This window comes from Heterodontus francisci, chromosome 19 (genome assembly GCF_036365525.1).
Source record: "Heterodontus francisci isolate sHetFra1 chromosome 19, sHetFra1.hap1, whole genome shotgun sequence".
NCBI classification, from domain to species: Eukaryota; Metazoa; Chordata; class Chondrichthyes; order Heterodontiformes; family Heterodontidae; genus Heterodontus; species Heterodontus francisci.
The window spans coordinates 65,174,261-65,202,231 of NC_090389.1; the positions used below are offsets into that span (position 1 = coordinate 65,174,261).

The window sequence follows — 27,971 nt, forward strand, 5'->3', positions numbered from 1 at the left end:
CACATACGTGTGTACTTTTATTTTGATAATCGCTTCCAAGTCTAGCAGAGCCTGCTGAAATTCCCAGCATCAGGCGAGGCGGACTTCATCCGAGCTAAGTGACAAACTGGGCAAGAGCCCCCGCACTCACTGCAAAGCATCATGCAAGATGGGAGAGCGGCTTTAAAGTACAACTCGGCCCAAATCTGGAGAAATGGTCAGAGCTTGTGATTTTTTGGGGAGGGGGGAGTGAAAGAGATGGATAGATCCGACACTTGCGATCCCTACAGGTGTCCCGCTCGGCGAACGCAATGGATCGTCAGTGCTTTGGCTTATCACTACGGGCTGGACCGGGGAGTTGAAAACGAGATCATCGTCCTGGCCACAGGTCTGGATCAGTACCTCCAGGAAATCTTCCACCACTTGGATTGCCAGGGAGAAGGCAGGATCCCGGGGGAGGATTTCCAGACCCTGTGCGAGATCCTGGGGCTGGATGGGAACTCAGAGGCAGAAGAGTGTGCGGGAATCCTGGAGAAGGTGCCAAAGGAGCTCAGCTTCAGGCAGTTTCACGCCAAACTGTGCGGTCATTTCAGTACCAGAGCCGGCTGCCAGTACGAGACAGGGCGGTTGCTGGTCGGCAAGGAGAGCCAGCACATTGAGACTCAGATCCGATTGAGGAGTCCGCTCAGGCGGAGAAAGAAAACCATTTGCATCGGCCAGTCCGTTTCATCGTTATCTCCTCCAGAGGAGAAGCGCAACAGAGCATCTTCAGTAGACAGGCAGCGGAGAGGGCTGGCGTGCAGACAGCACCATTCCTGCAGCAAGGAATGTTATGAGGACATCGTAGCCTTGGAAGAAGCGGAAGACAAGATCGCCAAGCTAGAACTGGAGAATGAAAGCCTTCGAGAACTGGTGGAGGACATGAGAGCCGCTTTACAGAGCAGCGATGCTCGTTCACTAGCCCTCCAGGTCGGGCTGTGGAAGAGTCACGCCAAGCATGAATCCCAGAACTGCTTCCTCGCCTGGACAAGGTTGGCCACTTCCCGAAATCGCCAAAGCACCGCCAACCAGAGCAAGGGCCTGCAGAGCGTACTGAAGGAGATGGAGCTGATCCGCAGCTCCAGGGATGGGCAGATCGAAGAGGCAATCAGGTTCAACCAGGAGCTGGAGAGGGAGTTGAGCAGATCGCAGGATGCTCTGCTGAAGCTGGAAGAGTGCAACAGGAAGCTGAAGAAGGAGCAATTGCAGATGAGGAAAAGAGTGGAAGAAGCGCGCCAAGCTTTGTTGGGAAGCCTAGAGAAAGTGAAAGAACTGGAAACGAGAGCGAAACAAGTTCCATTCTTACAGAGGAGTGTAGCACAACTGGAATCGGAACTGCAATATTACAGGTAGGACGCGCAGTAAAGAGTATCATACAATAGTCATTTTCATTTGTCAAGTAAGGATTGTTTGCACAAAGCAAGCACTCCAACACTCATTAGAGACCAATTTGATCCAATCTGTAATTGAAGGGCAAGTTTAAATGTTCTAGAACAATAATACATTACAATCGGTTCGGAAATGTTCTAATTTGTGTTTTAAGTTGAAACTCATTGAAACTTTTCGAGACATTGAAAATAAAATAAAAATCCTATTATGCAATCTCCCTCAGGCAAATACACTTCCTACTTTTTAAACATCCGCGATATTACAGGTTGTGTTGTTTTCAAGCTTTAATGTAAGTCCTATCATCTTTTTCCCACTACCAGCCATCTCCTTCCAACCATCCTGCCCCCTTCAACATCACCTCAATGACAAGCATGGAACTCATGGATTTCTTTGGCACTAAGATTGAAACCATCTATTCAGCTGCCTCTGCTACATCCCTTCCATCCTATTGCCCACCAAGCCAAACTTCACCCTACCTTAGCCCTGAACTCATATCTTTCTCTCGGTTCTCTCCTATCTTCATGCCCTCTCTATGCTCATCTCATCCATGATGAACCCACCTCCTGCTCACTCGACCCTATTCCTACTAAATCACTCACCAGTCAACCTACCTTCCTGGCTCTCATGCTAGATAATATAATAAATAGGTCCCTCTCCTCAGGTATGGTTTCCCTCCCTTTCAAATCTCCACCCTCCTCATAAACACGCTTCTGTCCTAGAAAACTACCACTCCATCCCAAGCCTCCCTTTCTTGTCCAACGTTCTTGAATGTGTTGTTGCATCCCAAATCCATGCCCATCTTTCCTGTAATTTCATGTTTGAACCCCTGTAATTAGATTTCTGCCCTGCTGCAGCACTGAAATGGCCCTAATCAAAGTCCTCTATGACTGTGTTTAGGTGCACGTTCCCTCCTGATCCTTTTCATGCTCTGCAGCCTTTGAACCACTCCATCCTCCTCCCACACCCCTCCTCCATTGTACATCTAAGTGGGACTGGCCTTGCCTGGTTCCAGACTTACCTATTCAGTCATAGTCAGAGAATTCCCTGCAATGGCTTCTCTTTCTACCCTGCACTGTTATCTCTGGCATCTCCAAAGATCTATCTTTGGCCCCCTCCTATTTTGCATGTAAATGCTATAAGTAGAACTTCTGTGGGGGTTCTCCTGATATTTTGCCTTAATTTTGACTGAAGGTCAGTGAAAACCCTAGAGAAATGATGATAATAGCTTTTATGCTATTTTGCTGGGATTTCCACCAACCTTTCACCAAAACTACACCGGGAGGTCTGGTCTACACCTGTACAATCAGATCAGCCATGATCTTATTGAATGGTGGAGTAGGCTCGAGGGGCCGAGTGGCCTACTCCTGCTCCTAAATCTCACTACACAGTGAGATTTTGTCAACAAGCATTGATGTTCAATAGGATTTTGTTCCTTCCAGTAGTTTCTGTTGCTGTGAGGGTACCATTTCTACATTTGACCATTTTGTCCCAGGATGTTAATTGTTGCTGCAATTGAAGTGGCTGCAAAAAAAAAATGCCAAGGGTTTGTGTTCTCCTAATGTTCCATGGTTTACAACAACAACACCAAATTGTATTTATATAGTGCCTCTAATGTAATAAAATGTTGCAAAGCATTTCACAGGGCATTATCAAACAAAATGGAATATAGAACCACATAATGAGATATTAGGTCAGATGACCAAAAGCTTGGTGAAAGAGGTAGGTTTCAAGGAATGTCTGAAAGGTGGAAAAAGAGGTAGAGAGGCAGAGAGGTGTAGGGAGGGAATTCCAGAGTTTAGGGCCTGGACACCTGAGAGCATGGCCATCACTAATTAAAATCAGGGATGCTCAAGGGCCCAGAGTTGGGGGAGCACAGCTATCTCGGACAGTTGTAAAGCTGGAGGGAGTTTCAGAGATAGGGAGAGACAAGGCCATGGAGGGATTTGAAAACAAGAATGAGAATTTTAAAATTGAGGCATTGCTTAACTGGGAGCCAGTGTAGGTCAGCAAGCACCAGGGTGGTGGCAATGGTTCCACTAAGTTACGTGGCCATGCAGCAACCCGAATGTTACTGTTCAGGTCGTGCTACCACATGTGCACAGCTGTGCAAAAACTTTAAAGGGCCCAAGCACTCAAACAAATTGCCCACGTGCATTGGTGATGGGTTATTGGGACTTGGTGCGAGTTAGCTCATGGGCAGCAGTTTTAAAAATGGAAGGCAAATTTGTGAGTTGAAATCAAATGCAGATGTGGCAACACCTGATGCATTATGTTGACATCTGTCAGTCATTTATAGGCCTTGGCATGTTAGAGGACACCTGTCTTCACTGCCTCTGCTTCAGTATGGAATCACTGTCATCCTTTACATCAGACATCTGGACTTCTACCACTGTAGGTATGAAGTTTACTAAAGCTCTAACCTTTGATACCAGTGGATCCTTGCAAGCCACTGCAGGGAAAATCTACCACATCAGCCATTCTGTAATCTATAGATGCATCAAATAACTGATAGATGTGATGTCTACAAGACACAGCACTTTAATCACTTTCTCTGTGGACTGGAGTTATCAGTTGAACTGGGATAGAACTTTCAATGGGTGGCAGCATTTCCAAGATTTCAACATGTACTAGAATATAGTTACCATCATCAGCGCTCCTCACATCGACCCCACTGCCTACATGAACAAAACAGTTTGCAACATTCTGCAGCCAATCTGCACCTGCATTATGGGCACCATCATAAATTGTTAAAGGTGTCTTTTTAGGTATCCAGGTGTCTGAATTAAACAGTCGTTAGGCCCCTTGAATATGCTAATAAGGGGCTAGGGTTCAAAGGAAAAGAAAGTCGCTCGAAATGTAAAACGGGATGTTGATTTGCTATTACCCACTGTTTGCCTGGTGACAAAAGTTAAAATTCTTCCCTCTGCATCCAGTTCATGCCAACCTAGTGGCACTAATGAATTTCTTCCCCTAACTGGTCTATAAAACCCACCATAGAAATGACTTGAGAATCCTTAAGACCAAAGACGTATCTGTTCATTTTTAAGTCAATGGCCTATTGTTTCTTGCTGCTTTTGCTTCCCATTTTGACTGCTACTGTTGCTGTGAAAATCCAGTGCTAATAGCCCCAAACAGATATGTCAAGCTATACTTTACAGCTGTTTTTATAAATTGTCCTAAATTGAGATTTGAAATCTGAAGTAACAATTTGGTTTCCCTTTCACCTGGTTCACTCATGTGAAGAAATACCAGTAGATGCAACAAACATATTTCCACTGTCAATGTCACAACAAAGTGTCATCACCACCAATTTCCTCTTCCATGTATGAAAAACTACAAAAAAATTTAAACATTTTCCCTGCACACTATGAGTGTTATAAATAATCTAGGTCTGCAGTACCAGTAAAATATGAGAAAAACCTCCCTACACAGACTTACAATGGTAATGGCTGATCTGTTAAAATTCTGCTGCTCCCTTCTTTCTTCTCCAAGTCATCTTTCCATAATGGTAGCCAGGAAAACGGTGAGGTCTTCAGTGACTCAGTTTGGCCACTGAGGGTTGGGAAAAAGGACAGCATCACTCAATGCCACAAGAAGTATTATGGTGTATTTTGGAAAGAAGGATAAAGTGATATCATTAACCTATGTGGTATGTATAGAAAATACCAGTAAGGAATGGAAAAAATCACCCAATATATTCTAGTTAAAAAAGTAACTTTGTGACTCATTCCTCATACATGTTATAAATTGGCAGTCCACCGTGTCTTAATCTACAATATTAAGAAAACTGATTATACGCAACAGGTGAAAAATAATTAATCAGACAAAGCTTATCCATTGCTTCTTTGTACAGTATATTTAGATTAAGACTATTTTTTTCTTCAAGGCCAGTGTTTGTGGTGTTCGGAAGGCCTAAGATAATATCTTATTAAATGACTGTCTTTCTCCTGCCTGGATGCATTCACTGCATTCAGGGTAAATCACAGGAACACAATAGCTGTGGCACATTGCAGGATCTTTCCATTCAGTGCAGAGGACCAGATTCTATACAGAATGAGAAATACCATCAATCACCAGACACTTCCTTTATCTGTAATTATATGTGTGTCCACTAGATAAGAACTTCTCTGCTGTCTCATGGCAACCTGCATTCAAAATAAGTCATTGTATATTTCCATTTACTTTACATGACTATAAACTATGCTAATTGAACAATTCTCAACCTAACATTAATAAAAGCCTTTTATATATTGCTTCTATATATTAGATTTCCCATGCTGATTTTAATTAGCTTCAAGGTCTGGTTGCTGAAAAGTTATCTTTGAATATTGCCTTTTAAACTGTTGGGATAGGGCATGAGGTGAATGTTAACTTGCAAGGGGGAGCACGTGTAAGTGCATGCGAGGGCTTAAAGAAGGAAAGAAATGCCAGTGTTTTAGGAACCTGCCATGATTTGGTCAAATTCCGCATTTAAGCTGTGCATGGTTCAAAGCACATAGGCAACCCCATGGGACAGGCGGGACGGTGATTTAAATATGCAGAAAGCCAATTGTCTGAAAAAGTAACCCTGCATTCTGGCTGTAACTGCCAGCGCTCACATTTCCTGGGCTATGTAAAGGTTGCCAGGGTCAACAAGGCATTGCCAGTGGTGGTCAACATTACCACAGCCCTGAATTTCTTCGCCTTTGGTTCCTTCCAGAGATCTGCTGGTGACATCTGCAGGATTTCACTTTCTGCTGCACACAAGTACATCTCACAAGTGGCTGATGCTATGTTTGTCAAGGCCGCCACTTATGTCTACTTGGCCACTGATGAGGCCAGTCAGAACAAGAAGGCCCTTGTATTTGCTGCAATGGCTGGATTCCCACAAGTGCAAGAAGTCATAGATTGCACCCATGTGGCAAACAAGACGCCTTCAGATCAGCCAGGAGTTTTTTTTTATTCATTCATGGGATGTGGGCGTCGCTGGCCAGGCCAGCATTTATTGCCCATCCCTAATTGCCCTTGAGAAGGTGGTGGTGAGCTGCCTTCTTGAACCGCTGCAGTCCATGTGGGGTAGGTATACCCACAGTGCTTTTAGGAAGGGAGTTCCAGGATTTTGACCCAGCGACAGTGAAGGAACGGCGATATAGTTCCAAGTCAGGATGGTGTGTGATTTGGAGGGGAACTTGCAGGTAGTGGTGTTCCCATGTATTTGCTGCCCTTGTCCTTCTAGTTGGTAGCGGTCGCAGGTTTGGAAGGTGCTGTCTAAGGAGCCTTGGTGCATTGGAGTATTCAACAATCGAAAGGGAATCCACTCCCTTAATGTTCAGCTGGTAAATAACCACTGGAAGATAATCATGCATGTCTGTGCAAGATCCCCAGGAAGCTGCCATGATGCCTTCATTCTGCAGTTGTCAAGTGTCCCACAGATCTTTTGAACTCCAAGCAGACTCAGCAGATGGCTGCTTGGAGACAAGGAATATCCTCTAAGGACATGGCTGATGCCACCTGTGATGAGTCACTGATGCACAGGAAAGGTACAACAGAAGCCACATCAGCACAAGAGTGGTCATTGAGCAAGTCATTCAGCTGCATGGACAGATCTGGGGGTGCCCCTGACTATGCACCAACAAGGGTGTTCTGAATGATAGTGGTGAGCTGTGCCTTGCATTGCACAGCAGGGTGGACTGCAGCTGCAGGAGGAGGAAGGTGATGACTCTTCAGAGGTGGAAGAGGAAGAGAAGGAGAAACAGGAGGATGTGGAGGATGAGGAGGAGTCTGTTGTGGCCGAGGTCCCTGCAGTTGCACATCTAGCTGCCAGAGATGCCCAGGATGGACTCATACAGGCACGATTCAGCTAACCTGAGGCTGCGCAGGCCATGTGGCTCACCAATGCTGAACCCACTGCCCCGCGTCCCCCCCAAACACAAAATGTTCCCACAGTCCATTTCACTCACACCACTACTTGTCTTTGACTCCTGTCATACCATTTACCGAAAGGTAAGAGCTGGAGAGCATTTGCTGCACTTCAGTGAGGTGCTGAGCGACCAAGGCAAGGCTTTCCTATATCCTATTTAAACTGATAGACTGAGTGTGCATGCCTTTGCTGAGGGCTCGCATGTTCTCAGTTGCCTGCTGCATCTGATGCTCTATGGCCAGTGTTTCTGTGGAGGTGGACATCAGCGCAAAGGTCGTGACATCATGCCACTCATGTTAGAGATGGATTCCTCCAATCTCTCTCCAATGATCTGCAGTGTCTCTGGAAAGGCTGATTGGCCTCACAGATTTTCTGTTGCTGCTCTGGAATAGTGCTGTTGGTTGATGATTCTTGAGGCTCAGCAATTGTGTCTAGTTGAGCAGAGCTTGAAGGATTCTGTGGCCTCTGATGGGGACTGTCAACTGTTGTCTGTGTCTCCAACACCTGCTTCTGCTCACTTGTGATGTATGGCTGACCGTGTGACAACCCAGCTACCTGCCTTGAAGCTCCCCCCCCCATCCCGCCCCCCCCGCAACTGAGGTGTGTGTATCTGAACTGGTGGAGGATGTGCATGAGTGGTGTGACTGTGTTTCCTCAGAGTCCATACCCTCCTCTAAGGACTTTTCAGCCCTCTGCTACACCACCTCGAGCATCACACTTGAATGACCTGTGGGAGATGAAAGACATGCATTGAAACTGACAAGGGGAAATAGTTCAAAGTCATCATTGTGTAGATGGTCATATTTTAGTTACAGGTGACACCACATCAACATGAGTGATTGTTGTGTGATATTTGACTGTGTGGTATCTAATTTTGGTGGTGATTTGGAGGGCCAAGCCCGGATCTCTGCCTCTCCCAGGAGGTCTGCACTCTCTTCTCCTGCAGCAAGAGAAAGCAGACAGTTCTGAGTGTGAAAAATGGATTGTGATAAGATGATGGAGGGGCAACATTTGTGGAGGGTGACTTTGAGGGATAGGTGTGAGATGGCAAGAGATGAGGCTGAGTGTCAGTGGTGGCTGCTCAGATGAGGATATGAGTAAGTGCCTCAAGAGAAAGGAGTGGATGGAGTTGCAAGGTGTTTTGGTCTGAGGAGTGCTGGTGAAGTCAGAGTGAGGGGGTTAGCACTTGAATATGATATGCCACTCACCTTTCCTGCCCTGACGAGGTTGTGGAACCTCTTCTGGCACTGTATTCACGAGTGAGGCCCCACACTCCTGCTGCCCACCATCTCAGCCACTTCCAGCCACACTTGCTTCATTTCTGAGATTGGCCTCTTCCTCCTGTCCGCTGGGAAGAGTATGGGTGGAATTTTACAAGCCCTCCAACGTCGGAGGTTGTGGCAGGGGGGGGGGGGGGGTCTGGAAAACTCTTCCGGGAGAGGCCCGCCAAGACCCCTGATGACGGGAAGGTCCCGCCGCATTTTACTGGCAGCTGTGAGGCCTCAGTGCGGCCTCCACCACCACTCACCCCAACCCCGCCGCTTGGCGGTGAGGCCTTCATTTTAATATTCAAATAAATTACAATACATGTAAATTAACTCACCTGGACCCAGCGGCCGTCCCATGCTGATATTCTGGCCAGTGGCCGGAACTCCCGTGCCTTCGGATCTCCATTTAGAAATCCGAGGCGAGACACTGGTGGGGAGCGGGGGGGAGTGAAATTCTCAGGGCTGGGGGGTGGAGTGGAGAGAACTTTTCTTATTGGTTGTGGGGATGGTGGGAAGGGGTTGAGGGTTAAAGGTGCTGAAGTTCGGGGGGGGAAAGTTTGTAATAGCAAAAGGTGTTTTTTGGGGGGAATAAGTCAATTTCTTTATTGAGTACTCAATGGGGGTGTGGAGAGGGGATTCAAAGTTAAATTAAAATTTCATTGACATTTTTATAGGAGTGGGACCTTTAAAAATTTTAATTTAACTGAAGTGCTTGAATCCCTTTAAAAATGGCACCAGCACCTGTGCGGTGGCACTGGACGCCGTTGTCGGGGACAATGCAGCCGCCCCCTCCATGTCATCAGGGGTGGCCATTCCACCCCCTCCATTTAAATGATCCCCAACACGTAATATAGCAGGGGCTCAGCGATGGCTAGCCTCAAAGCGCGCTGCTGTGATCAGCGGTGCGCGCGTAAAAATCGGGCCTATGTCTCTGCAGGCCCTTATAACCCATGGCATGACCTCCGGGGATGCCTTAGAGAACCGGGTAGGGGGCAATCTTCCAAAGTTGAGGCTCCATCATTGAAGTTGCTGTCTGTGTCCTGACAGTAGTAGCATGCATCCATTCTAATCCCTGCCAGGGTCCCTTCAAGTAGTGAGGCTTGAACAGTCAGGTGTTGGTCGTCATCACACCCGTGACTCCGATTGGCTAGGAAACCTGGAAGTGGGATACTAATGCTGCGGGTGATGTTAAAAAGCCACAGCAAAGCTGGCTCCACTAACTTTTCGGTTCCCAACTGCTGCAGGCCTCCTTCGTTGCATAGGTCCATCAGCTCTGTCCTTAGTGCCTGAATAACACGTCACAATTTTTCTAAAACATGTCTCTAGTTAGATTTGCTTTGTATCAACTTCATCACAGAAAGTCATCGAAGTGTTATTGTGTAGAGTCTAAAGAAAGTTAACAGTACAAAGGGATCTTGTTGGAATCTAGAATGCAGTTCCTGCAAACCTAAGTCTGTTATAAGATAAAGCAAACCAGCAAAGGGGTGAAGGATTGGACAATTAGAAACACTTCTACAAAGAGTTGCAGAGTAGAACAGAGTAGAAAGGTGGGGGATGTCCAAAATCCAGACAGGCTGACATTGATCTAGGATCCTGATAGGGAGATGCATTATGACCAGAAGCCAAAAATAAATATAAACATAAAATCATGTCATTATCAAGTGGCATGTTTGAGTACTAAAAATAATAAGTTGTAGTTGTCGCCGTAAACTGTGAAAATTATAATTATCATCTGACCCCAAGATTAGATTACAGTTTTAAGATTATTCCTCACTATCATTTTCATAGCATACTATTTAGTTTTATGTGGAGGCCTTAGTCACTTTTAGGCATGTTTTTGGCTGGCAGGAGGCATGAGTGCAGGTATGGGGTGGAAATTTTCTGATGTCAGGACCAAAAACAGGTTGCAAGCTCACTGGTGATGCCTGGCCACCAACCTTTTTTTCATTTGTTCGTGGGATGTGGGCATTGCTGGCTAGGCCAACATGTATTGCCGTTGAAGTGTTAGGCCATTTCAGTGGGCATTTAATAGTCAACCACATTGTTGTGGGTCTGGAGTCACATGTAGACCAGGAAAGGACAGCAGGTTTCCTCCCTAAGGGTGAATTAGTGAACCAGATGAGTTTTTACAACAATCGACATTGGTTTCATGGTCACAATTAAACCAGCTTTTTTAATTCCAGATTTATGAATTGAATTTAAATCTCACCATCTGCCATGATGGGATTCGAACCCATGTCCCCAGAACATTAGCCTGGGTTTCTGGATTACTAGTCCAGTGACATTATCACTATACCACCACCTCCCCTACAAAATGTTAACAGAGGTGGCCAATTACGAAGCTGCCTCCAGAAGCAACAAGCACCCAGTTTTCCCAATCGGAGGGCCTGCAGCCATGTCCTGCCGGCAACCCCACCAGGAAAGGTGGGTGCTGCTTTGGCAGGCAGCAGAATGCAAGGGCGCCTCAAGATGGAGATACCTCGGAAGATGTGTGAAATTTTAAAAATAATTTGTGGTAACACCCGCCAGGCGAACATTGTGGAGGGGGTTCCCCTCCAAAGGATGGCTTGTGGCCGCAGCTGTAGCCCTGTGGCAGAAGTGGCTCCGATGGGTGGGCAGGGGGAGGGAGAATAAATAAAGGAGGCCTTGCTGGCCCTCGGCCTACCACGGGGAGGCCACTATGGGGACCTGCCAGGCTTTTCCCGCAGCGTAGAGCTTGTCCACTGCCGGTAAATCCTGGTGACGTCCCCAATCTGGCCCCAGGGGGCCAGGTACCTGCCACTGATTGGCTACTTACCATTGCTGGGCGGGTAGCTGTTTCCATTTCTCACCCACATCCGGTAAGAACACCCCAAGGCTGGAACACTATTCTGCAGATTTTCCCTCTGCCCGCCTCCAAAGTCACCTCTACTTGGCTGGTAAGATCCCACCAAGTAAATCCAGCACCCACCGTGTTTATGAGACATGCGAGCTTTTACACTAAATATGGCAATAAATAACATTATTACTGTTAACTTGTTGAGAAATAGCTTATACTGAATACTAGGAAATTCTGTGGCTTGTCCATATTTTAATTGCACGAATGATTCCTTTTTAAATTTATTTTTCTCCATACTGCAGTCTTTTGGTAAATTTTCTCTCCCAGGTGGCTGATATCCAATGACACACAGTGGGAAACCTTTTAGACCCATGTTTTATTTTGCTCATTAATAATTTTGGTTGTTTGTTGATGTTTGGTTTCTTGTTGCCCTAAATGGGCTGTTTTGTCTGCTGTCATGAGGCTTCAATTGTTTACCGTCAGCAATGCTGTAAGTATTTTCTCAACATCTTTACACTTGAATGACTAATTTAAATAGACTATTTTTCAACCTGGGATGAAGGAACAGTGTTATGTTACTCAGCAGCATTAAAGGGCAATGATAGCTTTATATCACTTATTAGACTTATGCTTATTTTCATTAAAACTTGCTTGAAATCTCTTCCTGCTAAGACCACTTCCCAGAAAATAACAAAAAAAAAGTTGAATGAGCAGTTTATCTGCTTTGACATAAGCAGGGAACATGACACCTTCACAAGACAGTCTGCTAGGAACTCTCCCAACAGCTACCAATGCCCTTTAAGAGAATATTTTCACTTGACTGACCGGATGATGGAATTCAGCACTACTATAAACACTAACTATAAACTATCTTGGCTATAATCTGCTATCAGTAACTGCATAGTTAATGTTGTGTATGATAATTAATTCCAATAAGCCACAGTAGCACTATCACCCTCTTATCAGCATTGACTGCAAAAGTCTAATAGTTCATGTAAAATCAATGACTACAATGTCAATTCAGATGTTTTAAACAAGGTACCAAACTGTTGACTGTGTAACTTTGGTAGGAAAGATTTCATGAAAGCTAGAAAAACAAATAGATTGTCCATTAAAATCAATGGAATGAAAATTAGGCAGGTGCTGTAAAAGACAGATGATCTGTTCTCCTAAATTAATGATCAGTTGGTGAAGGCAAATATCTATCCCAATATTTAGTTAACTGCGATATTATTCAGGCTATGGCTGGGTTTGAGAAGTGGCAACTGATTTTGATCCCCTCCACTAGATGGGAATGGAGTGGTAGCATGATTAAAATAACAGTACAGTACTTGCTACCCCATTCCTGCAATATCTAGGTTGCCACCATTTTAGTTGGAGCCTTGAAATGGGCAGTCCATGCCCTGCCATTTTACCTGACATCAGTAGTTCTGAACTCAAACATTAACCAGTGCCTTCTTTGGACAATGGGATAATTTGTGTGCATCTTCTTATAGAGATACTGATTCCCTGTGGCATTGTTCGCAGGATCTTGGGAACATGTTGGTGTAATGGAAAGTATATTATTGTGGTATATTTTAGTTACCATTGGAAGTGGAAGGGTATATTGGTCAGAAAAGAAATTAGTGTAAAACAAAGTAAATGATACAGAGATGTTACATAGAAGTTGAAATTAATGTAATTCATTGAAAAAACTGATGAAGTTGTATATTGGAAGGTTTACACATAATTGTAGTTTAGGAATAAAGAAAATAAGTAGCAAAATAAATTTATGTGAACAATACTAAATTGTATGTTTAAATGCATTTAATTTATATCTAGTGTATGCAGTAGGCTCTCACACCCTACTCCAGTGGCTTTTCTTAAGGTTTAACCCTATACAATAGCTCCTGACAGTTTGTTCAACAATGAAGGGCATATCAACAATGCATGATTCCGTCTTCACTTGATGCCAACACACATACATGTTGTCCAGATCAGGATAATGTAATTCAGCACAGAACAGGAATTGAATCTGTGACATTCTGGTTTATGTGGGACTGTTAAATGGGCCTGTTAACAGTTGTGCCACGTGAGGAGATAATTATTTTATAGCATATAATAATGGTGGAAAGTTCAAATAGAATATCTACATAAAAGGCAAATACAAAATATGTTTTTGTTACCATGCTTCTATTTAATCGCAGTCTCAATGTAAAGAAGAATGGTTCTGAAAGTATTTAAGTTAAGAATGATTTTGTTAGTCCTTCTCACCTTAAAGGCAGATTGTGCAGTTTTAATGAGATTGTTAGTCTCACAGAATCACAGAATATCAAATATTTGTGCTTAATGAGCTTAGCAAGCACTATTAAGCACATTTTAGGGACATGAGGATTATCTAAAACTTGTACAGATTTTATTGTTTGAGGAAGACTCATTGATGCCCAATTCAGAATCACAAATTCAACACTTGTCATGTTATAAACATTATTTCTATTAATAATGCATTTCTTTATTATTGTTGTAGTGAATGTTCATCATTTAATTTTTTTCTTCCTTCTTGAGGAAAGGTTTGTATCGTGGGCAAGTATTTAAATATGGTGGGGTAGCATTTACACTTAGGGCACAATCAGGATTGTGCTTGATGTTGTGCTGGTTAGGTTACAGTTCAAGTGCAATCAGGCAGTGTAATAGAACGTAATTGTTGCTTTTTTCACTCTCAATTTTAAAGGTATCCTTGATGTATTTAAGATGTATTCTGGTTCAGTTTTATTAATTCAACTGAAAGTGGGTTTATCACTAAAAATAGGCATGTCCAGTCTTACCTGCGAGTAACCAGATGTAAAATCTCTGAAAATGACTTTAAATTGCTGAAAATGACTTTAAAAACTATACTGAACCATTTAACAGTTTCATTGGGTACACTGGTCAGTTTGTTAGTAAATTAGGTAATCTTTAATATGAGAAAACTTTTAAAATGTGTCTACTAGTGCCTGTGCGTCTAAGAAAAGGGGTGCAATCTGAAAAGCCTTTCCAAACCAGCGCAGTCTGTGGAAACTCATTATTTCGACTGGAGGCCATGATCAGTTTCATAGATGGGGCCCGATTCAGGTGAGTTCAATCTAGAGCCAACGTAAAAGATCGCAGAGAAATTGCTCAATTTTTTTCCCTGGTCTGGCTGATGTGGCCCAAATTGCACTGAGATAACTAGTGCAAACAAGTGGAAACTCAACTCTGACATTTATTTACAATTGCAGTTTTGTGAAATGTTTAAATAAGGCATTGATGCAATTTTGTTTGGCCTGTTGCTCCTCCTTTCTGTCATATTTAAATGTTTCATGATAATTTAAAATTAGGGGAATTATTTCAAAGTATACGTGATAAGTGATCATGTTCAGCTGAGTAAAACTACTGGAACAACGCACCGGTGGAACGTAACAGCATAAGAAATTGGAACAGGAGTAGGCCATTTGACCCTTAGAGCCTGCTCCGGCATTCAGTATGATCATGGCTGATCTTCTATCTTAACTGCACCTTCCCATACTATCCCCATATCCTTTAATTCCCTTAGTATCCAAAAAGCTATTAATCTCTGTCATGAATATATTCATTGACCGAGCATCCACAGCCCTCTGGGATAGAGAATTCCAAAGATCTGCACCATTTGTGTGAAGAAATTCCTCCTCATCTCAGTTCTAAATAGCTGACCCCTTATTCTAAGACTGTGAACTCAAGTTCTAGACTCCGCAGCCAGGGGAAACATCTTGCAAGCATTTACCCTATCAAGTCCCTTCATAATTCTGTATATTTCAATGAGATTATCTCTAATTCTTCCAAATTCTAGGGAATATACATCCAGTCTACGCAATCTCTCCTCATAGGATAATCCCCTAACCCCAGGAATCTGTCTAGCGAATCTTTGTTGCATTACCTCAAAGGCGAGTATATATCCTTCCTTAGGTAGGGAGACCAAAACTCTACACAGTACTCCAGATATGATCTCACCTAGGCCATATATAATTGCAGTAAGACTTCTTCACTCTTACACTACAATCACTTTGTAACAAAAGGCTAACATACCATTTGCTTTCCTAATTGCTTGTTGTACCTGCATGTTAATTTTTTGTGATTCATGTGCAAGGACACCCATGTCCCTCTAAATACCAACATTTCCCACTCTCAGCATTTAAAGAATATTCTGTTTTTCTATTTTTCCTTCCAAAGTGAGTAACTTCACACTTTCCCACATTATATTCCATGTGTCATGTTCTTGCCCTGTCTATATCCCTTTGTAAGAGTCTTTGTGGCCTTCTCACAGCCACCTTATTTCCCACCTAACTTTGTGTTATTAGCAAACTTGGATACATTACACTCAGTCCCCTCATCTACTTCATTGATATAGATCGTAAATAGCTGAGGCCCAAGCACTAATCCTTGCAGTACCCTGTTGGTTACAGACTGCCAACCCAAAAATGAAAAGTGATGTGATTTTTTTTTTCTTAAAATTGGAATTGGGCTCAATTATATTTCCATTGTGTTACCACTAAATGTTGTTAATGCCATGATATTTGTAATGCTGATACTTTTAAGCCACCTTAAATAGTAACAATAACCCCCTTCTCATTAGCAGTAACTGGGATTTTTGTCCAATATTGATGGGTAGGGACTGGGAATTATTTTCCAACAGCTTTCAGCCTGGGGTTTGACAGAACTAACATTGTCAGAATGGGAGTAGGGCAGTGATGGTGGGACTGTTCTGTTTCCATGTCTGGTTGTCTGAATAGAGAGTCTCATGATCTCTAGCACCAGCTGAGCACAGATCACAATTAGTATTTATGTCATTAATAGCAATTTTGATTTCCTATCAGATGATCCTAAACTGCTAAGAGCCAGAAATGATTTATTAAAATTATTTCCCAGCACTCCACCATAATAATGGCGGCATGAAAGCAGAGTGGAAGTATGCTTTAAGTTACCTAATGTTAACTAGTTCTATATCACATCACTACTAAATTAGATTTTTAGTGCCACAACACTGCATCTGTCAACTAGTGATGAGGTAGTGATGGTACAAATAGCACAAACAGAATCTTGCCCATTCATTCTGTCTTTAGTATATCCATTGGGCCACTTCCTATAGTAGGTAGAAAATTTGGTTACAAACCATTCCTTCTGTAGCTTATTCTGATAAATTTGGTGAATTTATGGCAGAATATTGTTCAACTATTTCAAAACCTCCATCACAAGTTCAGTAATTTTCTCAGATGGAATACTTTGCTGTAGGGCATGTTATATCTAGAAAGTTGATTAAGTCAGATGAAAAATCGGATTAAGGTTAACCGAAATTCCAGTTGAAGCTTCAATGTAGAAAGTACACTGCTCCATCATAAACTGGAGAGTGGGTTGTCCAATTGCAACCCTTTGAAACCTATTAAAGCTAATGCTGAAATAATTGACACTGTATTGTATCACCAAACCGTCCTTAAAGTTTAAGCAGAAATATAGGGCTGGACTTTAAGGAGCCTTCGATGTCGGCCTCCATGGCGGGGGGAGCCTGAAGATGGCCCTGGATAAGGCCCGCTACGGTCCTCGATACCAGCAGGGCCCGGCCCGTTATTACTGGCGGTGGCAAGGCCTCGTGGCAGCCCCACTCGCGACGCTCGGTGACGGAACCATAATTTGAATATTTAAATCAATTAAAATAATTAAATAAACTTACGTCACCTTCCGATGTCCCGCTGTGATCTACGGCCTGGCAGCAGTCTCTCCCATGCCTTTGGATCCCCGTCCGGGGAAACGAGGTGCAACACTGGTGGGGAGGGGGTGGAAGTAAGTTTATCAGTGCGGGAGGGAGGGGGACAGGGTCAAATTAATGTCATGGGTGTAGGGGATGGTGGGAAGGGTTGTAGTTTAAAGTTTGTGCAAGGTCAGATGTAAAGGTAAGTGTTTTTTAGGGGGGAAAGGGCAAATAATTAATCTAATTGTTATTGGGGTGGGTGGGAGAAGGGCAAAAGAGATGTATTTATTTAATTTTATTAAATGTTTCTTTAAATATTTAAATATGCCGGTAGAGCTAACAGCTCTTTAAAAATAGCATTAGCGCCTGCGCAAGGCAGCTGACGCCATTGCTGGGGCGGACAACCTGCCCCCTCCGCGTGATTGGGGGTGGGGCAACCCGTCTCGGCTATTTAAGTGAGCTGCTGCGCTTGGAATCGTGGCAGCTCTTTGGCGTGTGGCCCACAGGGCTGGGCCGCCTTTTTTCGCAAAATTCAGCCCATAGTTTTAATTACAGGTGACCTCTAGTCTCAACTGCAAAAGGGAATATTTTGTCCCTTCGAATGCATCTTTTGTCCAGTTAGTAAAGAACCTAGTTGTACCTTGGTTTATGTGTTTCTTGTGTCATCCAGTGGGATTTTTTAATTCAGTCACAGCATGTGGGCATCACTGGCAAGGCCAGTATTCATTGCCCACCCCTAATTGCCATTGAGAAGGTGGTGGTGAGCTACTTTCTTGAACTTCAGCAGTGCATGTGGTGTAGGTACTCCAACAGTACTGCAAAGGAGGGAGTTCCAGGATTTTGACCCAGCAACAATGATACAGTTCCGAGTTGAGATGATGTGTGATTTAGAGGGGAACTTGCAGGTACTGTTGTTCCCATGCATCTGCTGTCCTGGTTCTTCTAGGTGGTAGAGGTCACGGGTTTGGGAGGTGCTTCAGAAGAGTTCTTGGTGAGTTGCTGCAGTGCATCTTATAGATGGTACACACTGCAGCCATGGTATACCGATGGTGTAGGGAGAGAATATTTAAGGTGGATTGGGTGCCAATCAAGCAGGCTGTTTTATCCTGGATGGTGTCCAGTGTTGTTGGAGCTGCACTTAGTCAGGCAAGTGGAGAATATTCCATCACACTCCTGACTTGTGCCTTGAAGATGGTGGACAGGCTTTGAGGCATGAGGAGGTGAATTTCCAGCTTCTAACCTGCTCGTGTAGCCCAGTATTTATGTGGCTGGTCCAGTTAAGCTTCTGGTCAATGGTGATCCCCAGTATGTTGATGGTGGGGGATTTGACAATAGTAATGCCATTGAAAGTTATGAGTAGGTGGTTAGATTATCTCTTGTTAAAGATAGTCATTGCCTGGCACTTGTGGGTCATGAAAGTTACATCCCACCTATCAGTCCAAACCTGAATGTTGTCCAGATGTTGCTGCATGCAGGCACGGTCTGCTTCAATATCTAAGGAGTGCAAATGGAACTGAACACTATGCAATCATCAGCGAACATCCCCACTTCTGACCTCATGATAAAGTCATTAATAAACCATAGAAACCTTAGAAAAGAAACCATGGAAAAGTTACAGCACAGAAGGAGACCATTCAGCTGATTATCTCTGCACCGGCTGAAAAACTAGCCATCCAATCTAATCCCACCTTCCAGGACCTGGTCTGTAGCCTTACAGGTTACAGCACTTCAGGTGCATGTCCAGGTACCTTTTAATAAGTTGAGGGTATAGAAACCATAGAAAAGAGCAGCTGAAGATGTTTGGCCTCCAACAACCACAAATATCTTCCTCTGTGCTAGGTATGATTCTAGCCAGTGGAGAGTTTTCCCCCCAATTCCAACTACCTTAAGTTTTACTAGGATTCCTTGGTGCCATACTCAGTCAAATACCACCTTGATGCCAAGAGCAGTCACTTCACTTCTGGAATTCAGCTCTTTTGTCCATGTTTGGACCAATGCTGTAATGAGGTTGGGAGCCAAGTGGTCCTGATCGAACCCAAACTGAGCATTGCTGAGCAGGTTATTGGCGAGTAAGTGTTGCTTGATAACACCGTCAATCACCCCTTTCATTACTTTGCTGATAATTGAGAATAGATGGGGCAGTAATTGTCAGATTGAATTTGTCTGCTTTTTTGTGAACAGGACATACCTGGGCAATTTTCCACTTTGTCAGGTAGATGGCAGTATTTTAACTGTACTGGAATATTGATGAAAATAGAGACATGTTGTTGAAGCTTTTCGTCTTGCGCTCATTAGGACAATCTGCAAGAATACCAATGTAAGGGAAAACAACCACTTCATACTGTATGAGAAGAGAGTGCTGATTGGTTGGCAAGTGAACTCTGATTGGTAGAGGCTTTGCCATGGAGAATGCATTCTCCATAGCAGTATACAGTTGTTGTTTTCCCTTGCATTGGTATTAGTGTCACAGAGCTGTACAGCATAGAAACAGGCCCTTCGGCCCACCTTGTCCATGCTGACCATAATGCCTATCTAAACTAATCCCACCTGCCAGCATTAATTCCATATCCCTCTATGCCTTGCTCATTCAAGTACCTGTCCAGATGCCTCTTAAAAGTTGCTACTGTTCCTGCCTCCACCACCTCCTCTGGCAGCTCATTCCAGATACCCACTATTCTTTGTGTGAAAAATGTACCCCTTTGATCCCCTTTAAACCTCCTCCCTCTCACCTTAAATCTACGCGCTCTAGTTTTAGTCACCCCTACCATGGGAAACAGACTCTGGCTATCTACCCTATCTATGCCTCTCATAATTTTATATGCCTCTATCATGTCCCCTCTCAGCCTCCTTCGCTCCAGGGAAAACAGATCCAGCCTATCCAATCTCTCTTTATAACTCAAGCCCTCCAAACCTGCCAACATCCTTGTGAATCTTTTCTGCACCCTCTTTAGCTTAATCACATCTTTCCTGTAGTGCGGCGACCAGAACTGCACACACTACTCCAAATGCGGCCTAACCAACGTTATGTACAACTGTAACATGACATCCCAACTCTTGTGCTCAGTGCCTCGGCCAATGAAGGCAAGCATGCCATACGCCTTCTTTACCACCCTGTCTACCTGTGTTGCCACTTTCAGGGAACTATGTACTTGCACCGCAAGGTCTCTCTACTCAACAACACTCCCCAGGGCCCTATTCTTTCAGATTGTCCTGATGAGTGCAAGATGAAAAGCTTCGACAACATGTCTCTATTTTCAGCAATACTCAAGTTCTGTACTACCAAATGACGATTTGTACTGGAATAGCTTGGCTAGAGGCATAGCTAGTTCTGGAGCAGAGGTCTTCAACACTACAGCAAGGATGTTGTTGGTGCCCACAGCCTTTGTTGTATCCAGTGCATTCAGCTGGTTCTTGATATCATGTGGAATAAACCGGATTGGCTGAAGACTGGCTTCTGTGATGGTGGGGAACTTCAGGAGTAGGCAGAGATGGATCATCCACTCGTCACTTTTGGCAGAAATTGGTTGCAAACACTTCAGCCTTGTCCTTTGCACTGATGTGCTGGGCTCTGCTGTCATTGAAGATGGGGTTGATCATGGAGCTTCATCTCCCGTTAATTGTTTAATTGTCCGCCACTATTCATGACTGGACGTGGCAGGACTGCAGAGTTTTGATCTGATCTGTTGGTTATGGGATCTCTTAGCTCTGTCTATCACATGCTGCTTCTGCTGTTTAGCATGCATGTAATCCTGTGTTGTAGCTTCACCAAGGATCTTATTTTTAGGTATGTTGGCCCTGCACCTGGCATATGCTTCCACGCTCCTCATTGAAGCAGGGCTGATCCCCTGGTCTATGGTAATGGTAGAATGAGGGATATGACCTAATTTTTAGTAATTTTCAATTACTATTCCTGTACAACTTCTCTTGTACAAGTTTTTCAGTGCTCCTACAAACACCAAAGTCAAATATGAGAGACGACAGTCTCTTTTACAGTTTTATCCGAGCTACACTCTTAAACCACCTATCAAAACAAAAGAAAGTCGATGGTACAAAAATCTTAAATGTAGCTGTCGCGGAATTAAAAAAATGAACAACAGATTGACAGCTGGATTTTAATGAAAGCTTTGATACTAACCAGCTGCGAAGAAAAATGCCCCTTTAGCATTCGGAAGGATTAATAATCGCTGTGTGAAAAACATTGCTGAGCTGGGTTGCCAGGAACAAATGTGAAAGCATCAGAGTTCCAAACAAATTCCACTCATTTTCCTAATTTGGAATTCTCTCACGGACCAATGCTGTGTGTCTTTTTAAACCCATGGTACCTCACAAGAGTTTGCCAGAATACCATCTGTGAACGCTAACAAATGCTAATGTGCATTGTCTGTTAGAAAATGACCAAACCCAATAACTTCTGAGATTTATTGCACTTTGGAGAAAGAATTATCATGAGAATGTTCTAAGAGCAGCAAAGTAGCCTGAAATAATGTTGAGATAGTGCTACAGCAGATTTAGCCTAACAGAGATTATAACACAGCTGTTTGGTGATAAATATAGGGCCCCATGTATCCTTAAGGCACTGAGAAAGAAGTATCTGTTTAAGCATGAAGTAATTGTTTGAAGAAAATGTAAACTAAAGCTGGAACTTTAACCTATCAGTCTTTCAGTGCTTACATTTGAGAATTTGTTCAATTTATTACATCATGCTTTGGCTACACCAGATGGATTTGACAATTTCTAGTTCTTTTTCATTCTTGGTACGTTTTTTCTCACTACTGTTCCAGCATACGCTCAGGGTTATCTTATGTGTCATCCACCATTCCCAGTTGATGGTGTGGGCAGATTACTTATGCGAGAGTGCTTTGAGAGTCACTGAGCCGGCTGTAATGGATATGAGATAAGCAGTGACCAAGCTATGGGTCAGGACGAGTTTCACTCATGTCCCCGAGAGAGATTTTCAATGAGTGTTACCTTGTAAAGATATGTATAAAGCTAATTCCACAGCATAACTGATAGTAAGACTATCCAGGAATGAAATCAGTTAAAGTAACCTCTGTGCCCATGTCTGCGTGGTTGTTGAGAAAAACATTTGTTGCAAAACTTGCAACTATCTCCATAGTAACTGGAATCAAATCACAACAAAATGCTAGATTCATAAGAGGGAATATCAGCTGATATTTCTTACAGAAAAAGGGGTAGTCAGTAAGAATGAGAAAAAAAATGGAAAAGGTGTGTGGCAACTATGCTGAAAGAATGGAAAACAAACAAGAAGTCAGGATTCTGAAATTTTTTGAGTTAGCGACGGATGGATTTGATCATCGTTCTAAAAGGGCAGACAGAAGACTTAAATCTGGTGGAGTTAGTGGGGTTGGGGTAAGTGGCTGGAATTTAGGGAAAGTGTTATTTCCTCTGAGTCTCTGGCTTCATCTATTTAAATAAGGAAATTCCAATGTATACCACCCAAACCCCTTCCATCATGACTGGCCAAAAATCCCACCAGTTATGTTTTTAGTACAGCCAAGGGAAAGAGATGTACTTAGATTACCAATGTGGGGTAGTGGGGGCCTAATGCTAGTTTTGCCCAGTGATTGGTTGCCATCAGAAAACAGCCAGTGGAACATGGCAATGGAACATTTTCAGCAACATTTATTAAAAAAAACTTCATCTAAAAGTTCCCTCCCATAGTGTCCCTCTGATTTTCCTGAGCCCCCAATGGTGTGCACATGTTTGCAGTTCCACAAATGGTATAGACATTTGCTCTTTTATGCTAATAACCCTGTCCTGGGATTTGGGATGGTGTCACTGTTGGGTCAGCATGCTGACCAGAAATCCCACTCCATTGCTCTTCCAGTGCCACAGTGAAACTTCAGGAATTTCAGCTCATACAGAAATGGAAACAGAGAGTGGAACACAAGCGGACAATTACAGAAAAAGATACAACTTTTTATTTTTGTTTGTGAGCTCAACTACTTTACAAAAAATGGCATGTCTGGCATATGTTTTGTTGATCACATTTAGGTGTCACTCTCTGGATATTACATATGTGTATGTTTAAATTTCTTGCACTTGATTCAATCAAATTTTTTATTCATAAAACAGCAACAAATTACAGCTGAACAGGCAGAACTTTACCAATTAGCAAGTAGCAATCAGGAATGAAAACCACGAATCATCATGTTAAAACAAAATGGCTACTGAATTGAGGTGTTGCTGCATGAGATGCTTGTAGGAAGGTTGCCCTCTGTACCACACCACAGTACCATTCCATAGGGTAGCACCGCAGCATATCTACAAAATGTGGCAGCCAAGTTTCAGACCACAGCTCACAGTTACTGTCCCTGTACATGTACAAGATCCACACTGCATAGTCAGTGCAGGCATGCTTACAGTGGGTGCTGTAATGTTCTTGGGATTGGAGTGAGGTTTAGCCGAGTTTAGTCTAAAATATGAGGCAAAGACTAAGTCAGAGGTAGCATGCTGTTGAACATAATGGAGTCATCTTTATTCTGTTTTACTTTCACTTTCACATTCTAATGCTGTCCCATGTGTGCATGGGAGCCTCAAGTGAATAATATGTACAATGCAATTCTCAAAACACTACAGGTGGCACTGCTCAGCATTTGCTGACCCAAATCCCAAATAGGCAGCTTATCGCAGTCATTCCCTGGTAGATTTCCAGGGCCTGCAGAAATAGTTGGTGGCATTTTGGCATGTGCAGCAAAACAGACAAGACTAGCTTCTGATCACCCTGCAGTGTCTTCTTTCATGCAATACCACATAATGCATGAAATGCTGTGATTGGGGTCCTTCTGAAGCAGCTTCTAGCATAATGGTCAGGTATTCACATTGCATTGATATTAACGGGATGAAAATTAGGTGGACTATAACGGGTGGGCGATCCACACAGCCAGATTACAAACCAAGCAGTGAAGGTAAAATAATTCCCTATTACTTTCTATGTAGGAAAACAGTGAGTTAAACATTTTCTATCTTCTTTGGCCTCCTTGCCTCGAGAGACAATGGGTAAGCGCCTAGAGGTGGTCAGTGGTTTGTGAAGCAGCGCCTGGAGTGGCTATAAAGGCCAATTCTAGAGTGACAGACTCTTCCGCAGGCACTGCAGATAAAATTGTTTGTCGGGGCTGTTACACAGTTGGCTCTCTCCTTGCGCTTCTGTCTTTTTTCCTGCCAACTGCTAAGTTTCTTCGACTCGCCACTCTTTAGCCCCGCTTTTATGGCTGTCCGCCAGCTCAGGTGATCACTGGCAACTGACTCCCACGACTTGTGGTCAATGTCACAGGATTTCATGTTGCGTTTGCAGACATCTTTAAAGTGGAGACATGGATGGCTGGTGGGTCTGATACCAGTGACGAGCTTGCTGTACAGTGTTTTCTTGCGGATCCTGCCATCTTCCATGTGGCTCACGTGGCCAAGCCATCTCAAGCGCTGCTGGCTCAGTAGTGTGTATATACTGGGGATGTTGGTTGCCTCGAGGACTTCTGCGTTGGAGATACGGTCCTGCCAGCTGATGCCAAGGATTCTCCGGAGGCAGCGAAGATGGAATGAGTTGAGACATCGCTCTTGGCTGACATACTTTGTCCAGGCCTCGCTGCCGTAAAGCAAGGTAATGAGGACACAGGCTTGATACACACGGACTTTTGTGTTCCGTGTCAGTACGCCATTTTCCCACACCCTCTTGGCCAGTCTGGACATAGCAGCGGACATTTTATATAATGCAAGCAATTTAACCAATCCTGTGCAACCAAAGAATGACCATAGAATTGGTCAAGAAAATGATCTTTTCTTGCCTGATGCATTTTTATCTGATAATCCTGAGGAAACAAAATACATTAATGAGGAAGAACAAAACAAGGATAAACAAGCAAATAAACCTAGACTTTGCAATCCTCTTTACACATCTTCTTTCACATCTCAGTATCTGGCTCTCAGTCAAATTCTTTGTATCTGGGCTAATCATTTGGGTCTGCCAAAGCAAACAATCTCATTATAATACAGATTTCTTGGTGGTCGATTTTCAGGCCAGACTCTTGCAAAACTTCATGAAAAAGGCCGTTTTTTCCTGCACTAATCCAAATGTTTAAAGCTTCAGAAGTAATGATCTGCTGCTTAATAACATAGAGCTTCAATGTTATGTTAAGAAGAGGCTCAGAATTTTTCCAAGAGTGGGGAGGAACCAGGGAATTTGTGAACAAGGCAGTTGCTTATGCACCTGAGAACCAATGGTGTCAATAGTGTATGCATAGGGCTGGGACCAGGTAGCCTACTCAACATGTCTTCTGAAGCAGTGTTTCAAATAAGAATCTCTAAACAAAGTAGGTGAGGGAGAATCAAATAGCACAATAGGGCAAATGCATCAATCCTGTGCTTCCAGTAGGGAGCTGTGCTGGAAGGAATCATGGATTAGAGAATCTGCATTACCGTGTTGTAGCCCTATCTCCAACCTGCAATCTCTTCAAGCATAGCTCTTTACTAGGAATGAGGTTTGGTGAATGTACTGTTATGTGAAAGCAGTATCACCCTTCCAATACCTCCTATGTGTGCTTGAAGCTGCTTTTCTTACAATTTTTGTTCAATTATTCTGCCTCCATTTTTGGTTCCCTACTGCTGCATCCTGTCATTGCATCTACAGCTGGGTAGTGAGCCAATCTGGAACACAGATGTCTTCATGGCCAGCATTAATGTGATTTCAAGATGCAGTTCCCTCCTTAGAATAGAGCTCTAATACCACACAGGGCTTCATCAATAACACCACTGCGAATTGGAAAAACTAGCCTGATGAAAACAAGCGTTCAAGGCTGGGATCTGAACTCACAGCAATTTGGTTTGCGAAGCTTTATTGCAACAGCTGCCAGACCATCCCAATTTTGGTCAACAAATTTTAAATAGCTGCCCTCCATTTTAAAAGTTATTTTCTAGTTTCCACCCCTATGCTATAAACAGCTCCATTGCTGTAAGCAGATGATTTTTCTCATATCTATTCCTATTCTGCTGTGTAACTGTCAGGCAAATAACTGAGAAGCCCATGTTAACTTGTCTACCAAAAGCCCCTGGAAGAAAGGAAGAATACTTTTTTATTATTATTTATTCTTACAATACGGGGGAGAAAAATCAAGCCTCTAAATAGCACAATGTTTGTGAATGAAATCACTTTAAATACATTTGTATCAATTAAAGTGGTCTGTAACCACAATGATTAAGACTATTTACCTTGCCACTGCAGTAAGATTTGATGTTCACTGAGTCCCAGAAATGAGAGGCTTACCTGTGAGAAATGGCCTGGGAGTGAGCAGGAGAGACCAGAGTTGGGCAGCTGAATCTGGGATGGAAGGATCTAAAAATGTGCCTGCAATGGGAAAGGAAGAGATGAACTGGGATGATGGAGCCTCGAGCTGGAAGGGAGTGAGCCTGGAATTGGTTAGAGAGTAGAACACTTCTGTACAATGAAACTTGGATGCAGAATGTTGTATGATTGCCTTTAAGAATGATGTCCCTTTAAGATCTTAGTATGCTAATGAGCTGAGTACCAGGATGCAGACATGTGACTACAAGCCAGAGTTACTCTGCAACTGTACCAACAAGAGGAAGGTTCTGTAAATAGTTTGCTCTGTACTGTATATAATAGTTAGCTGTCATAAACTTGTTTGAGATCTTCAAACAACTGGACTCCACGCATCTCATTTATGTTGCATCAGACAACATGAAGAACTCATTACATGTGGTGAGAAGACAAAGTCTAACTTGAAGACCACACGCAAAACAGCTTTGAAAACGAGCCTTTCTACAGCCAAAAGGGAGAAAGTTCCACAGAAATACTGGCCCAATACACTCAGGGTTAAGATTGACACCGGAGCTAGTGCAAATATCCTACCAGCCCGATTGCTGAAGGATATTATGAGGGGCCAAGATAGAGTAGACAGGAAGGGCCTGTTTCTCCTAACGGAGAGGTCAATTACCAGGGAGCACAGGTTTAAAGTGATTGGTGGAAGGATTAGAGGGGACATGAGGTAGTGGGTGTCTGGAATTCACTGCCAGGATCAGTGGTGGAAGCAGAAACCCACAACATTTTTAAAAGGTACCTGGACATGCACCTGAAATGCGGCAACTTGCAAGGCTACGGACCAGGGGTTCTGGAAGGTGGGATTAGATTGGGCAGCTAGTTTTTTCAGCCAGTGCAGACATGATGGGCTGAATGGCCTCCTTCTGTACTGTAACTTTTCTATGGTTCTGTGCACCGGAGATGTTGAAAATCAGTGATACAACCGACAGGATATCTTGTCACAACTTCATTCACCAAGGCCATATGGGCATAGAGCGAACAAGACAACTGGCACGAGACACTGTTTATTGGCCAGGGATCAACACTGACATCAAAAGGTTAGTGAGGATGTGCGAGGCATGCCAGAGCCACCAGCCACAACAACGCAAAGAACCTTTACACCCTCACGAGATTCCATTAGTTCCTTGGCCCAAAATCACCTCTGATCTATTTTCCATTAATGGAGATGACTTTACCTTAGTCACTGATTATTTCTCCAAATTTCCAATTGCCAGACAGGTAAAAGACACTTCAAGTGCAGTCGTCGCAGACACACTGAGTGCCATATTTAGTCTATTCAGTACACCTGAAGAAATCATTTCTGACAATGGGCCACAGTATACGGGCAAACCTTTCAGGGATATGTGCGCCAAATCAGGTGTAAACAATGTGACATCCTCACCACATTACCCTGGATCTAATGGTCTTGCCGTGCGAATGGCTCGCACAGTCAAAGCACATATCCTGAAGTGTGGGACGACAATGAAGATGATGCATGACCGACACGCAGGGGCGGAACTACCTCAGCTACA

At 43.4% G+C, this 27,971-nt stretch overlaps 1 protein-coding gene across 1 annotated transcript in view; it reads left to right on the top strand.

The window, feature by feature from the left end:
* efcc1 (EF-hand and coiled-coil domain containing 1) overlaps positions 1–27,971 on the top strand; it is a 116,228-nt gene continuing 88,257 nt past the window's right edge. The window contains exon 1 of the mRNA XM_068051808.1: positions 1–1,367. Coding sequence (XP_067907909.1) covers positions 238–1,367 — 1,130 coding nt within the window. The 5' untranslated portion in view covers positions 1–237. The remainder of the gene's footprint in view (positions 1,368–27,971) is intronic.